The 15,776-nt window shown below is 35.3% G+C and overlaps 1 protein-coding gene and 1 long non-coding RNA gene across 11 annotated transcripts in view; one reads left to right on the top strand and one right to left on the bottom strand.

The window, feature by feature from the left end:
- LOC130215797 (uncharacterized) overlaps positions 1–10,880 on the bottom strand; it is a 35,080-nt gene extending 24,200 nt beyond the window's left edge. For 2 of the 10 annotated variants that reach the window (XR_008835741.1, XR_008835743.1), the window contains exon 1: positions 10,706–10,880. Coding sequence is in view for 1 of the 10 variants with exons in the window: in XM_056447638.1 (XP_056303613.1) it covers positions 1–85; positions 10,706–10,767 (147 nt within the window). In the remaining 9 variants the exon portion in view is untranslated. Of the gene's footprint in view, positions 86–1,528; positions 1,755–2,030; positions 2,330–3,591; positions 3,834–10,705 lie in introns of those variants that run through there. The other 8 variants (XR_008835744.1, XR_008835745.1, XR_008835737.1 and 5 more) reach the window with 8 other exon arrangements.
- Positions 6,556–9,395, top strand: LOC130215799 (uncharacterized). The gene is made up of 5 exons (XR_008835746.1): positions 6,556–6,929; positions 8,160–8,221; positions 8,510–8,584; positions 8,664–8,722; positions 9,279–9,395. It is a non-coding gene; the product is annotated as an uncharacterized LOC130215799 (long non-coding RNA).
- Positions 10,881–15,776: the final 4,896 nt, after the last annotated feature.

The following is a 15,776-nucleotide window of genomic DNA, read 5'->3' as shown; positions in this document are numbered from 1 at the left end:
ACTTGTGTGGTGCAATATTACTATCAGATCCAATATTCTTTGCACAGCATCATCTTTTACTTTCAATCTTTCTGAAAATCTGGAACTGAATTGTAACATTTGATCAAACAATACACTGTAAAATCAAGTAGTAATGATAATAATAAATAACAAGCAAGTAGTGGGTCTAGGATTTCCCTAATAGGGGGACCTGTGTTTGCCTTATTTTTTACCTAATACAGTGTGAATCAATGGGCGAAGATAAATAGGCAGTCTTCTGTAATGCCAGAGTTTAAGGGAATCTTACAGAATGTGTTTAATAGTATATATAAAAACAAATCAAGAAAAGTTTGATTTCTCAGTTCATGACCCCCTTAGAATGAGGAGCAGTATCGCAGAGCATGCTGCAATAAATATCTGCAGACATTTTAAGATGATTTTAATCAATATAGATGAAAAATAATGAAGTCATTACGACTGATTTATTAGTTCACAATTTTTTGACCAATAGTTGGCATCAAAAGCTATTACCAATATTTTATTTCATTATTTGGTGGTAATTTTTTTGTGTAAAAGAACATTTTTAACCATATTCCCTTCATGTTTGATGCTGTGTTTATTGAGAAATTAATATTGTAGTGATTAAATATTCATTTAATCATCACTAAAGCTCTGGCTCTAATTTATTGTCTATCACTAAAGTGTTATGTTCGCTCAGTCAGTCGCAAGTTTTGTGACTTGACTCATAGACACGGCCTATAACTCATCACCTTATAAGGCAGCGAGTCAGTGGCCTATGCTTTTAGATACAGTTCAAGTATGTTCAATGCTAAATATAAAGTCAGTGGCCTACGCTTTTAGATACAGTCCAAGTATGTCAAATGCTAAATATAAAAAGGGCGCAAGCACAGCCAGGATTTATCCAGCATGTTCCATGCTATTTATCACTTGTTTAACTATATAATTAAAGTCAAATGGCAAATTATTGAAGTAAAACTAGCCAACAGTATTAAAAAAATACAATTAAAAGGAGTCACTCTTCAGCTTTTCACTTAAAAGCAAGCCACATCTTCTGAGTACTGATCACACAGAGCAGTTCTTATGATTCTCCTAAAAAAAGCAATTCCTCTAAAAGTGGCACAGATGTTTTTTTGTTGTTGTTGCTATTTTCAGACCTAGCACAACTATCATTTGATTTGTGCCACTTGAAGCACTCAAGGGCATGCTGGTCTAAAACGTTGGCGCCTTGCTATTTTAAGGCAACTGAAATAGACTGCGCTATTAATCTACTAAATGCTGGTCTAAAGTAAATTGTGCAGAGTTTTTATTATTTAAAGAGCATGTTAGTTATGCACCTATGCAGGTCCAAAACCTGCAAACACATTGCTTAATACATATAGGGTGTACAGCAAATATCTTTACATATGAACTAAATTAAAGGATTATAATATTTAATATTAATAAATTTAATATTAAATTAATATAAATTAATATAAAATGAATATTAATAAAAACTATTATTTTTTACATAATTATAAAAAAACACTACCAGTTTTGGAGATGTCTGTGTCACACCCAAAGAGAAGGATCCAAACGCAAATGTCTAAATCGGCAGGCGTGAGAGAAGTCATCAGGCAGCGGGCATCAATCGGGAGGCAGATGGGACAACGGAGGACAGACCAGCTCAGGGTCAGACAGGCGAAGTTGAAAGTAGGTGGCTGGCCGAGATGAATCCAAGAGAAAACAAAGAAGAATCACAGGCAACCGAGCCAAAACTGGGCAGAGAAAAAAAAGAATCAAAACATGAAGCAATGAATGACAACAACAATCAAGATAAGATAACACAGGGAAAAGCAAGGTAGCCTGAATAGCGACAGGACACACTAGCAACTAGAAAGTGGAAAAAGGAAAGCTTAAATATCAAGGAAATTAGAGCAGACAGGTAACAGGTGCGAAAAGGCATGTGTGTGCTGATCAGTAATAGCGGTCAGCTGAGTGAACGCTGCAAGGATGACAAGGAGAGAGAGAGTGAGGGAAAAAGAGAGATCAACCCAGTGTCCTGACAACCCCTCCGTTCCCCCAGGCATGCCATATTCTGCCCATGTGAGCTGTTGACTCCAGTATGAGGGGTTGACAACAGAGCATTCGGCCGAGATCCTGATTGACAAGCTCAATCTGGCCATTGGTCTGTGGATGGAAGCCTAATGACAGACTAGCAGAGGACCCAATCTGCCGGCAGAACTCCCTCCAGAAATGGGAAACAAACTTGGGCCCCCTGTCAAAGACCACATCCTCCGGAAAACGATGAATCTGAAAGACGTGGTCCAACCTCCCAAGCCGTCTCTCTAGCAGATGGAAGTTTTGGAAGGGGAATGAAGTGGACTGCCTTGGAAAAGTGGTCCACCACTGTGAGAACCACTGTATTGCCATTAGATGGAGGGAGGCCTACCACAAAGTCCATGGCAATGTGTGACCAGGGTCGGGAAGGAATGGGGAGAGGTTGTAATAGACCAATAGATGGAGAATTGGAGGACATGTTTTGAGCACAGACCAAGCATGCCCCCACAACCGACGAACATCCTTAGCTTTGGAGGGCCACCAAAACCGCTGGCGGATGGCAGCCAGTGATCTCCTGACCCACAGGTGGCAGGTGACTTTAGAACAGTGGTCCCCACCGGAGAATGGCAGTGCAAACTGCATCAGGAACAAAGAGCATACTCGCCAGGCACCCACCCGACACCTCAACCCCAGACTGGGCTCGTTTGACACGCTCCTCAATTTCCCAGTAGACCGCCCCCCACCACACATCTGGAAAGTATGGTGGTATTGGGAGGAGAAGGACCTACTGGAGAACCAAAACAGCGAGACAAGGCATCAGGTATGGTGTTTTTGGAGCCCGGTCTATAAGACAAGGTAAAGTTGAAGCGCTCAAAAAATAGAGCCCAGTAGGCCAGCCTGACATTCAGACATTTAGCTTTCTGTAAGTATTGCAGGTTCCTATGATCAGGCCACACAATAAAGGGTACTGCCACCCCCTCCAGCCAGTGGCACCACTCCCCCAAAGCCAACTGGACTGGCAACAGTTCCCAGTTGCCAACATCATAGTTTTATTCTGCAGGAGACAAACAGTGTGAAAAATATTCACAAGGATGTAACATGTCTCGGAGAACATCACTGATGAGTGCTTGAAAGACTGCTAGAGCATTGGTGAGACCAAATGGCAGAACAATATATTTAAAATGCCCAGTAGGCATATTAATTGCGGTATTCCATTCATCACCCTCCCTTATATGGATGAGATGGTAAGCATTTTGTAGGTCCAACTTTGTGAAAAATCTCGCACCCCGCAACAGATGCCATATGTTTAAGGGATGCCAGCAGCCAATCAAAAGAACGATCAAAAACCTTAATCATCTCTTCCTTAAAAGCTGAAAAATCTAAGCAGCACAAGTCTTGGGATTCCCATACTGCCACACCCCAGTCACGTGCCCCAACCAGTCAGGAGTGAGATAACAAATGCCACCTTTGAACAGTCAGAAAAGTATGTTGTGAGCTAATGGGAAAACACCACCTAACACTGGCTAATGAAAAAACGACACTGGGTGGACTCACCGGCATAGACAGGCAGATTATTGACTCGTGGCTCTGCAGTGGGCGAGGCCATCGTGGACGCGGGTAGATCAGCCTCTGACTGAGATGGTGAAGTCCCTCCGTAAGCTCTGCTACCTGGGCATTCTAATTCTCCACTGACTGTTCATTGAGCTTATAATAGCTCCTCTTCATGGCGGTCCAACATACCTCCTTGAAGCTCCATTGCTGAGCATATCGTGACATCTTCAGGATCTATAATGGCTAGTGTGTAATGTCACACCCAGAGAGAAAGATCCAAATGCAAATGCTGTCAAAACAAAGGATTTTTTACGATTAAAAACAACAATGAGCCAAGGCTTGTGTCTCAAAAGTGATAATGATGTGATCGCTTGGCGAGAGCGAAAGGCAACCAAGCAACCTGTGTTCAAATCGGCAGTCATGAAAGAAGTCAGGCAGGCGGGCATTGATCGGGAGGCAAATGGAACAATGGAAGACAGGCCAGCTCAGGGTCAGACAGGCAAAGTCAAAGTCAAAGGTAGGTGGCTGGCCGGGAGGAATCCGAGAGAAAACAAAGAAAAATCACAGACAACCAAGCAAAAACTGGGCAGAGAGAAAAACAGAATCAAAAACATGAAGCAATGAATGACAACAACAGGAATCAAGACAAAATAACGCAGCAAATAGCAAGATAGCCTGAATAACGACAGGACACACTAGCAACTAGAAAGTGGAAAAGGGAGAGCTTAAATAGCAAGGAAATTAGAGGAGACAGGTAACAGGTGCAGCGAGGCATGTGCGCGCTGATCAGTAAGAAGAATTAGCAAGAATGACAAAAAAAGAGCAAAAAAGAGAATGTTTTTTGACCACACCTCATTATTGTTCATTTATTCGTTTGCTGGAAATTAGAACTGAATTTAAAAATAGTTTTAATACAAATCTTTGCGCTTAACAAACAAAATTAAGAAATTAAATATGTAGACTAATGGATGTCTTCAGTAGAGTGCGCCCAACACCGTTTCTTTACTACATGAAAGTAAAGAGGTAGAATAGCTTGTTCTTTAGACTAGATTTTTTTATCCTTGCACAGATGATCTGTTTAATTGTTGTTTTCTCACTAGTGAAGTTTTCAGTTTTTCCACTTACAAAGTCTGCCTTGGCGTGACACAACTGACTGTTAAAGGGAATGTGAGATGAGACTCTAATTTTTTAATGCAGGTTATGCTCAAAACACACCCATAACTCATTAAGAGAATAAGCACAATCTTTATAGACCATGCAATGGCATACATTTTTCCATGCTTAAAAGTGAATTCGGACACACATAGTGCTTTTGCTTCATTCGTTTTAGACATTGTGCTTAGATCGTTAAAATAGAGCCCATTGACGTTATTGCTCCTCTCCATCAAGACCGCTCTCACTCACAGCCAATAAGCATTTAGCATCGTTCCTAAACATCCAAATCATCATGTGTTGTGCCTTTGCTAAGGCATTAATTCAGACTGGATGTCAATTCTTGAAGCTTGTTAAAATAGCTAGAATCACCATATTATTGCATGGAGCACATTTACAGTTTAAATCAGAATTATTAGCCCCCCTTATTTATTACGCCCCCTGTTTATTTTTTTCCACAATTTCTGTTAAGTGGAGATAAGATTTTTTCAACATGTTTCTGCAGATAATAGTTTTAATAACGGATTTATTTTATCTTTGCCATGATGACAGTAAATAGTATTTTACTAGATATTTTTTCAATACAGCTTAAAGTGACATTTAAAGGCTTAACTAGGTTATTTAGGTTAACTAGGCAGTTTAGTGTAATCAGGCAAGATATTGTATAACAATGGTTTGTTCTGTAGACTATCAAAAAAAATATAGCTTAAAGAGCTACTAAATTTAACCTAAAATGTTTTAAAAAAATTAAAACCTGCTTTTATCCTAGCTGAAATAAAACAAATAAGACTTTCTCCAGAACAAAAAATATTATGAAACATACTGTGAAAAATTCCTTGCTCTGTTAATATCATTTAGGAAATATTTGAAAAAATAAATAAATTCAGGCGGGGGTGGGGGCAATAATTCTGACTTCAACTATAGGTATGCTTTCAAGCCTAACTTATGGTCCAAATGTTATTAGGAGTAGCATTAGTTAAACATTTAAATATGTGGTAGCGTGTATTTTAAATACACCCAAAACATATTTTGTAACTTTGAGGCTCAGCAACATATAGTTTAAACATAATTTGTTATATATAATATATATAACACAACCAAATATTTTCTTTTATTAAATCGTCATGCAAATTCTTATATGTATACATTTGTACATATCTTTATTCGTAAAAAGATCACGATCTCGATTCGACCCCCTAGACGATCTTGATCCAGCATTTCTACGATTCTGCTAATCATTTTTTCAGGTTCAGGAGAGAAGCAAAGGTCAGCCGCACAAGTCTTCCCATTGTTTTACATACATTGTTCAACAACGTGGACACCAATGGTGCTGAAATAGTGTTGAAAGAGTCACAAACTGTATTTATAAGGTATAATTCTCTCAAAAATGCCATTTCTGTCCTAATGTAATGATGTATTCGCGGCCGCGAAATCACTCGTGACATGAGCTGACCGTGACCTGTTACCACAGAGAGGGCAGGCGTGTGCATGTGAATGAAGTCTACTTTAGTGAACAGAATCTGGATAGGCTGTGAATAACAGGTGATAAAGTTGTAAATAACATTCAGTTTGTTGCACCAAGTTTGGGAGCCGCGCGGAAAGTATGAACCGCACTTAGCTGTGAAAATGAAACCAAAAGCACACACATCATTTAAATAATCATATTGCATTATAGAGTAATGATTGCGAAAAGCATTTGATATGTTTTTTATTCTTTCTTATGCCGAGTTCAGACTGCATGATTTTAGCCCCAATTTTGACTTGGTTTTGAGAAATCACCGACAAATGCTTGAAATCACAGGCAAATCGGTGCTCGTTCACGCGAATAACAATCACACAGTATGAACTATCAAAGAGAATCCAGATGAGTCGCCGATGCCCGTGAGATATTTGACATGCTAAATATCTGGAGCTGTCGGCTCGAGGTCTGATTAAAAATATCATTGGCAATCACCTACAGCCAATGAGAGAGCAGCATTCACTACTGTGGGTTCCTGCAAGCCAGTGGGAGGCTGGGGGAAAAGTTAAAAGCGCTCCTTTTCAGTTTATTTGGACCCAAGAATTTGAGGAAAAACTACTGGACATTTGCCAGGAGCACCTGTGTCTGTTTGACATGTCATCTGAGCAATACGCACAACCGGGTCGAGGAATAAAACAAGTTTAAGAGAAATTGCTCTCTTCAAAGCCAGGTGAGCAAAATAAGTACATTTTTTAGCCCACTAAAGGCTTTTTTCTCATTATGTAGTTAATAACGAGATATATATTACGTGACCTCGCGTTTTTTCCATGTCTTCTCACGTGTTTTGGCTGTGAGATGTAGTTTGGACAAAGTTGTCAGCGATTCTTCCTATTTTAAAGCCATGCAGTGTGAACCACCCTGTCGTCGATAAATCTTGCAGTGTAAACAAAGCACCGACAGATCGCTAGCCCAGACAGTCATGCAGTGTGAAAACATCCGTGACACGACTAGTTTAAAAATCATACAGTCTGAACTCGGCATTAGCGAACACAGAGTGTTATGCATGAAAATAAATAAATTACAGTGTCAGTACAACTACTCTACCCTATATAATGTTGAATATAATGCAAAAGGTAATCTGATAATGACAAATGTCTGATTTTACCAGTACAAAATATTGGTCTAACAATGTTGTCAATGACAGATTGCAAGCATATGTCTCAAACATAATAATTAAACTTCAGAAATGTGAATAGCTGTATTCTGATGTCATCACTTTACTGTGAATTAGTGACCAGGATCAATTTAATGTCTGTTCAAGTTCACCATTTCAAGTCTTAAAATTTAGCATTTTAACCAACAGTAGACCCACACATAATAAAGTTTTTTTTACCATATGTTTGAGTAATAACAATAATAATAGCCAACTCTAACCTTTGTTTTACATCTACAGAATCGTGAGAAAATAGCAATCTTTATTTTAAGCAAAAAATCTTGATTCTCATTTTAGCCAGCAGTTCTAATGTAGGTTCAATATATACCTCGTCATGATTAGGTCCACAAGCTACACCCTTTACACGTGCATTTATAGTCCATCATTACCCTCGTTTAGATTATGAAATATGAAAATATATTGCACGTGTGTACAATATAATGTGTACGTGTCCCAAGTAAGTTTTAAAAGATTGTGGAGAGACTTCAAACATCTCAAGACCCATTAAAAGCAGATATATCTTTATGAAATACATATTTACATCTTGTCAAGTGACAAAATACATTCATAAAGTGCCTTGTGCGGTTAAGTGAATGTAAACTCACTGTTTCTAAAACCATAATTGAAATTTATTATTTCTAATAACATTTTTGCACCAAATTCAAACAAATCTTGCGATAGGACTAATGTCATCTCGCGAGATCCTATCAAGAGTGTACTTTTCAAATCTTTTCCTCTATTGTCCAGCATCACAAGAGGATATGAGGACGTGGCAAAAAATTGGACGATTATTACAAATCTGCTACCGTGTAAGTACAAGTATTGTAGATATGTTTTTCAGCATTCACCAGTATTAATGATTCTGTTTAACATTAGTCTGCTAAAAGGCTGTTATTAACAACGAGAGCAAAACTTATGAATCCGTACCTAAAAAAGTTTCTTACAGTTAATATAAAATGTTACATTTTTATGTAGATGTTATTTGCTCGTGGAGATTTAGCAGTTAAAGTCTAACACTTTTCTTTAAACTGCTCTATTAAAATGTTTTTTGTACTATAATTAATTAAACTGCATTAAGGTTCAAATTTGTCTTGCAGGGTCAATAACAGTCAGTCATCTGTCAGACAGAATTCAAGACTCTTTCTTGGGGTCAACTGGCAGAACAATATAAGGTATTGCATTTATTTATTTGTTGTTCCTTAAATAATTTCATTATTAAATTTTTAATTGTTGTTTTGTTTGTCTATGTAGAATTGTCTCCAGTGCAAATGATCCTTTGTCATCCCACTCCCTGAGAACAGCCAGTGTAGGTGAGAAACTTGTTGAATGCTTAAAAGTGTATTTCAGAATTTCATGTTTGCAAACCTAGAGCCTTTAGTGTCAAACGACGCACAAAAACACAATTTCACCACAAACTGGATTATTAGCCATCTGTTATTTTTAAACATTCATATTTTCATGTTAATCTGGCCTGTGACGTGCGTGATCAATTACTTGAAAATTCTCTAATTATAGCCTTATTGTACATTATAGGTTAATAACTGATAAAATGTACTTGTTTTCTAACTAGCATTGATATTGTAACTGCAATAAATCTCTGTTTCTCACTGTTGATTTTAACACAATAACTAAACTTTACTACTTATACCTTATTATAAAGTGTTACCAGCTGTATTTTGTAATCCATTTGCAATTACATTTTTAAACATTTGTATAAAATATAGCAATACACAAAGTAGTTTTTATACCTATGGTGAATATTGTGATATTATTACTGCATACCCTGATAAAAGCTTTAGTAAATAATTGCAACTTGGAAAGTTATTGCCATCATAAGCCTGATGTTAGCTACTGGTCTGTATCCAGCAGGTCTGCATATTCTGTAAAGAGGCTGGATTCTGAGAGCGAGATCCTGTGACCATCAAAGCTGAAGTGAAGAATTTGGTCTGTGTAAGTTTGAAAAGTGACAGAATGTGTGTCTCTGTCTAGTGGGATTGCTCTGACTGTGATTTTGGTGTCACATTTAGGTAAAAATGTAATGAACAGGTACATATTTATCTTGCATTGTTTGTATTTACTTCTGCATAATATTTCAGGAAAATATATTTTACTACCCCAAAAGTTAACACTTATTATTAACATTATTTAAATTCTGTATTTTATCTGTTATGCCTTACTGTATGTCTCCTTATATACATAGCTGTTTTAATGTTCAGATGCTTTAAAATGTTTGTACAGATTCAGGCTGTCAGCCAGACTGAAAATATTAAATTAAATTATAATTTCAGTGTAAGCCATAAATGACAGTCTTTGCTTAACACAAAACTGTGGATATGGGTAAATATGTGGATATGGACACTTGTAAAATGATGAGTGGTATGGGAATGTGTATGTATTGACATTAGATACAATTGCTACTCTGCTCATTGCTGTTCATTCATAAATCATGACAATAATCCTTGATCTATTGTAAATTTTTAGTTGTAGGATCATCCTATTCTTCTCCCTCAGACGCTTTGAAGTGATGCAGTCTAGATGCTACAGACACACAGCAAGCACATTCTAGGAAGAGCTGGAGGATGTTAGAAATAAAAGACTATAAAATAAAATTTCACTTGTGTTGTGTATATTTGTGTTTTGTTGATGTTTTATTAACTTATTAGGTGTGTCTGTTTAACAGTGATGTAAATCTGTCACTATGTTATAACTATTCTAATATGCACAATAAATACTTTTGCTAAATTGTAACACTATAGCATAAACGCTCAAATAATGTAATTATGATGTACAACGTTATAAAAGACGTTCAGGTCTGACTGGACCGAAATCGGACCCTTTAAGAACCCGATTGCCGTTCACAGCTTTAAATATTAAGTATGATTATTTTATATGCATTAGGCTATTAAAACACTTAAATTATGCAGCATCACAACAACCAGAATATGGCATATTTACAGGTTCAGATAACGTGCAGAAAATACGTTTTATTCATGTCCAGAAGAATGTCCGCGACGTCATTTTAATTCGCGTTTTTAATATATATTTTTCAATGACGCAACAGCCATCGGACGTTCAAATGTTTGCTGGGATAGGAGGACATGAGAATTTCCAATGCGTCAAAATTGAGTGCGATCATAAATTAGAAAAGCTTAGACAAGCAGTTTTGATGGTTTCAAATGACCTATTCATTTGAACAAACAATCAGACATAACTACTGATTTGCAGAAACGAGCATAATAAAGTGAAACAGCAAGCTTTACTGGTATTCATATCACATAAACATTGTAGCCTACCTGGGTGTCATATTTAAGGATATCACACGGGATGTGCTATTATGGCGAGTGGATAGTGCCATGGATAACCGAACGAAGGAGACAGTCGTGTATGGCGTCCGGAATGGGTCAATAACCTGACGCTGCAACGTGCACTCGTCTCACTGAACGTGACGTCAGCGTCTGCCGAACGTGACGTCTGCGTCTGCCGAAAGTGACGTCTGCGTCTGCCACTTTAATGTTCAGCTGCCTGAACGTGACGTCTGCGTGTCGTCTGCCACTTTACTGTTCCGCTGCTTATTCCAGCTTTATTTTACCTATTAGTTCTCTATTATTGTTTTCACTTAAATCTTCAGTTATGTTTAATTTGCAATTGAGTTATTTTTACTCACAGCTTTTTATTTCAACTGGTATATATTTATAAATATTTATACAAATGATATAAACATTTTGGTATGCCATAATTAAATGTCAATTTAAATAACATAAACAATATTCGTACAGTTATAATTTTATGTAGTTGTACAGTTTGTCAAGTTTTGACTGACAGGTGTTCTGACATAATTATACAAAAAAAAATACACCTCAAAAGTCAAGAGCATGCTCACTTTATTATTATTATTATTATTATTATTATTATTATTATTATTATTATTTTGTACTTTTATAGCCTAAATGTTTTTGCAGGTACATACAAACTTTATATTAACAGGTACAGAAAACATGGAAGGGAATCGACATTTTAGAGTCAAGGTTTCTCTTAATTCTCCCATATCATCACATATCAAGTGTGTTTAGCACCTGCAGGAAAAGCAGAAAATCAGCCCCTGATGTACTGACAAAGGCCCCTGATTTGGAATGTGTTGCACTTAAATATGTTGTATCACATTTATTTTATCTAAGTAACGTTACTGAAAATTACCACATACATCACAAACATTCCGCGTTTGTGTCGGGTAATTAAATCATCAGCTGTTCAGCAGTACCTGTTTCTACCGGCAGGTGGGAGTGGCACTGTTGTCACATGGTTTTAAAAAACTCCGCTTCTGCACTTCATTTATTCATTGTTTTAAGGAGCAAAAGTTGATGAGGTAATAATATTTTTTTTCTCTTTTGCGAAAGTGAATAGTTCTAACTACTGATGAAGCTTAATATTTGTTTCCACAGTATAAAAGTTTTGTTGAAATAAAATAACTGTAATCGATCATACCAATGTAAATACATTAGTCAGTAAAATCTAAATTGTACTAGCTTTCTAAATATGAAGTAGATATCTAGGCATAGTTATCGAGATATGATATGGCCAGTCACTTCTGTTTCTGTAATTAAATCACAGTGAATTAATGGATCTAGCTTATTATAGCTACATTCTACTGTAACATGCTATGTCAGTTAGCAGGGGATTATAAATCGACTTTCTTATTAAAATACCTAAAATGGCTGTAAGAACACATATAGTTGAACTCAGAATTATTAGCCCCCCCCCCCCCCCCCCCTCCCTAATTTTTTAGCCTAATTTCTGTTTAACGGAGATTTTTTTCAACACATTTCTAAACATAATGGTTTCAATAACTAATTTCTAACAACTGAATCATTTTATCTTTACCATTATAACTGTAAATCATATTTGACTAGACATTTTTAAGACTATACAGCTTAAAGTGACATTTACAGGCTTTAAATGCAGGGTAGGTGGGCAAGTTATTGAATAGTGATGGTTTGTTGTGTAGACTATTGGGAAAAAAAAATAGCTTGAAGGGGCTAATCATTTTGCCTTAAAAATGTTTTTTTAAAAATGAAAAATTGCTTTTATTCTAGCTGAAATAAAACAAATGAGACTTTCTCCAGAAGAAAAAAATATTATCAGACATACTGTGGAAATTTCCTTGCTCTGTTAAACATCATTTGGGAAATATTTAAAAAAGAAAAGAAAATTCAAAGGGGGATAATAATTCTGTATAAAACATTCATTGTCGCAGTCGTGTAAATGATCAAAGTTTTGTCATGTTTATTCAGATCTTATTTTTATTCAACTACAGCAATAGCTGATGCCTTCATCCATATTAGGGATTTCCTGGACTGTTCATCTTCTTTGTGAGGCATATATAATTTCTGCTCAAGTATGAATGAAACGGGCATTACATGTATTTAAAGTGCTACAATGCCCACATCAACCATTTTGAGGAAAACTGAAAAAAAATCCCTCTAAAGTAATTTGTAGTAAACATATTTTTAGCATATAGATCTTTATTGTAATTTTTTGTACTATTTTTTATAAAGTTGTTATTATATCAAAAAGAGTAGCCTATTGAATATCAATATTTTGCATGGTATTGAATTAAAATATTCCAGTATCTTGACAACACACCTAAGGTAATCACTCTGTCCAACATGTTTGTAGCTTTGTATCACATTGCATAACAACTCACTCTAGAAAATAAATCATATTTTCAGTTTTGAAGACATGCAGAAAATTACATTTTCAAAAAAAGTAACAAAAAAACTTAAGTGGTGTGATATGGCTTATAACAGACTAGTAAATGAAAAGTGGGTTCATTTATCAATGTTCTATTTATCAAAAAAAAAAAAGATTTTTTTTTTTTAGCAAACTGCAAACACAGCCACGGCGCTGTTTTGCCTCTAAGCAATATGACATTGTTTCGTGTTGAATTATCAACCGTTTAAATCGCCTACAGGCGATTTTACTTTAACATTTAAAAGCACATTTTCACACACACACACACAAAAAAATTATAATAAAAAAAAAAAAATAATAATAATAATATTAATAATAATAATAATAATAATAATAATAATAATATATATATATATATATATATATATATATATATATATATATATATATATATATATATATATATATATATATATATATATATTTCAAATAACAGTAGGCTAACGTTTTAGGATTATACACTGTTTTGGTTATTTATTTTGGGGTTTGGTTAATAGAAAATATTATTACAATTTAAAATTATTATTTTCTAGTTTAATATACTTTGTTTATTTATGTGATGCAAAGTTTAATTTTTAACATTTTTATGTCGCCTGATAATTCAATGGATTAACGTTGTGCTATTGAATAAGTTTTTCAATTATATTTTTACAGGATTGATTGATTGATTTGAATCCTGGCAAATTATTATCAAAAAATAAATACTATCAACATAACATTATTGCTGAATAAAAATATTAATTTTCTTTCTAAAAAGAAAAAAAAAAGAATAATAAAATAAGTTGTTTTTTTCTTCAAAGAATCCTATTACGTTTTAAACGTAAAATGAAGACAGGTGCTTTAAAAATAACACAATAATGGTTAACGTAATTTTCTATTTTTCTAATATTTTTACAGCAAAAGTATCAGATCTAACAGGCGATTGCGATCGATGAGTTGGTCATCACTGATATGCTGTAGGCTACATTAAACATGTAAAAAAAGAAAACACAATAAGACTCAAATGTAAAACGAATTAAAAAAGGATTTAAAAAGGAACTAAATGACATGATTATACTAATAAACAACCTAAACTTTACTTCCGGAGACATTTGTTATTTATCTTATACATTTTTTATACGTTTTTATGCTATCTTGAAAACAAATATCACTATATATTAATATATTTATGTTTAATTTGCAGAACATTATTGAATATTGTATAAGATAGCCGGCAAAAAGCTAACAGCCGCACTAAAAACTGCTCAAAAATATATATTTAAAAAAAAAAGGTAGACGCAGACGTCATGTAACAAGTCAGACGCTGATGTCACGTCCATTGAGAGGAATGTATGAAGGGCAAGAAAATTGTGCACTGGCTCACACACTGCACTGAGCCGTGTTGATACGTGTTAGCGAAAAAATAAATAAATAACTTCACTGCTACACGTGAATCACGCGTAACGTCTGGCTTGACACTTCACTGCCACACGTGATTTACGTGACGTCTGCGTGACGTCAACGTGATGTCAACGTCACGTCTGCGTCTTAAATTGCATGGATTTAATAGCAAAAAAAATATTTTTTAAGACGTCAGTGAGACGTTCAGTGAGACGTTCGGTGAGACGAGTGCACGATGCAGCGTCAGGTTATTGACCCATTCCGGACGCCATACATTAAGGCCAAAACGTTGGCAACAAACGCATTTACACGTTATTACGTTAACACGCAATTTACGTTAACACGTTTTTTTTTTTAAACTAGTGTCATTTTTTAAAGCATTATCATTTAATAATTTCTCCAACCTGCTCATTTTAAAATGTATAATGTCATTTCACTTAAATCACAAATGTTTTACAGTCAATGATCAGTCATTAATTGCTAAACACATAAATGATTTAATGCAGAGTAATCTATCTTGGTGAGGTTTATGTCTGCAAATAATGCACATATTGTAAAACTAACATATTATAGAAATACTGTTTTTCTTTATAATTTTATGTTATACATTTATGCTTGTAATATATATTTATTGTTTGCAGAACTTTGCACTGTGAAGATGTGTTTAGTTATTAATGACCTGTTACATATAGTATGAGAATGTACAATCTGCAGCCACTTCATCTAACAAAACTTCAGTTACTGTCTGGTTTGGATCAACCACCAAATCAGACATAAGAAGACTGCAGCGGACTGTCAGGACGGCGGAGAGGATTATTGCTGTGCACCTGCCCAACCTTCAGATCTCTACACATCTTTATCTCTATAGATCTTTATTATTAGATCAGTTGCTACCTGCTTTTTTATGGTCATACATGTACACAACCCTTACTGTCTATGATTTTTTAACCAAAATGTTTATTTTTTTTTATTTTATATCCACTTATGTCATTCTGTGTTCTAGTGTTGATTTGTATGTATCCTGTGCTCCTGAAAAAAAAAACACAAAACATTTCTTGTGTGTTTGCCCACACTTGTCAAATAAAGCTCATACTGATTTCTCTGGACACATTTTTCAAAGAAATCTCAGCAGCTGAATGACAAGAATTATAATGTTCCTGGCCATCAAACATAACATTGCAGAAGATGTCTGGCCTTTCATAATACAAAATATCTACTACAGATCATTGACTGCAT

Source organism: Danio aesculapii, chromosome 22 (genome assembly GCF_903798145.1).
Source record: "Danio aesculapii chromosome 22, fDanAes4.1, whole genome shotgun sequence".
Taxonomy (NCBI): domain Eukaryota; kingdom Metazoa; phylum Chordata; class Actinopteri; order Cypriniformes; family Danionidae; genus Danio; species Danio aesculapii.
This window is presented reverse-complemented; position numbering and strand designations above follow the sequence as displayed.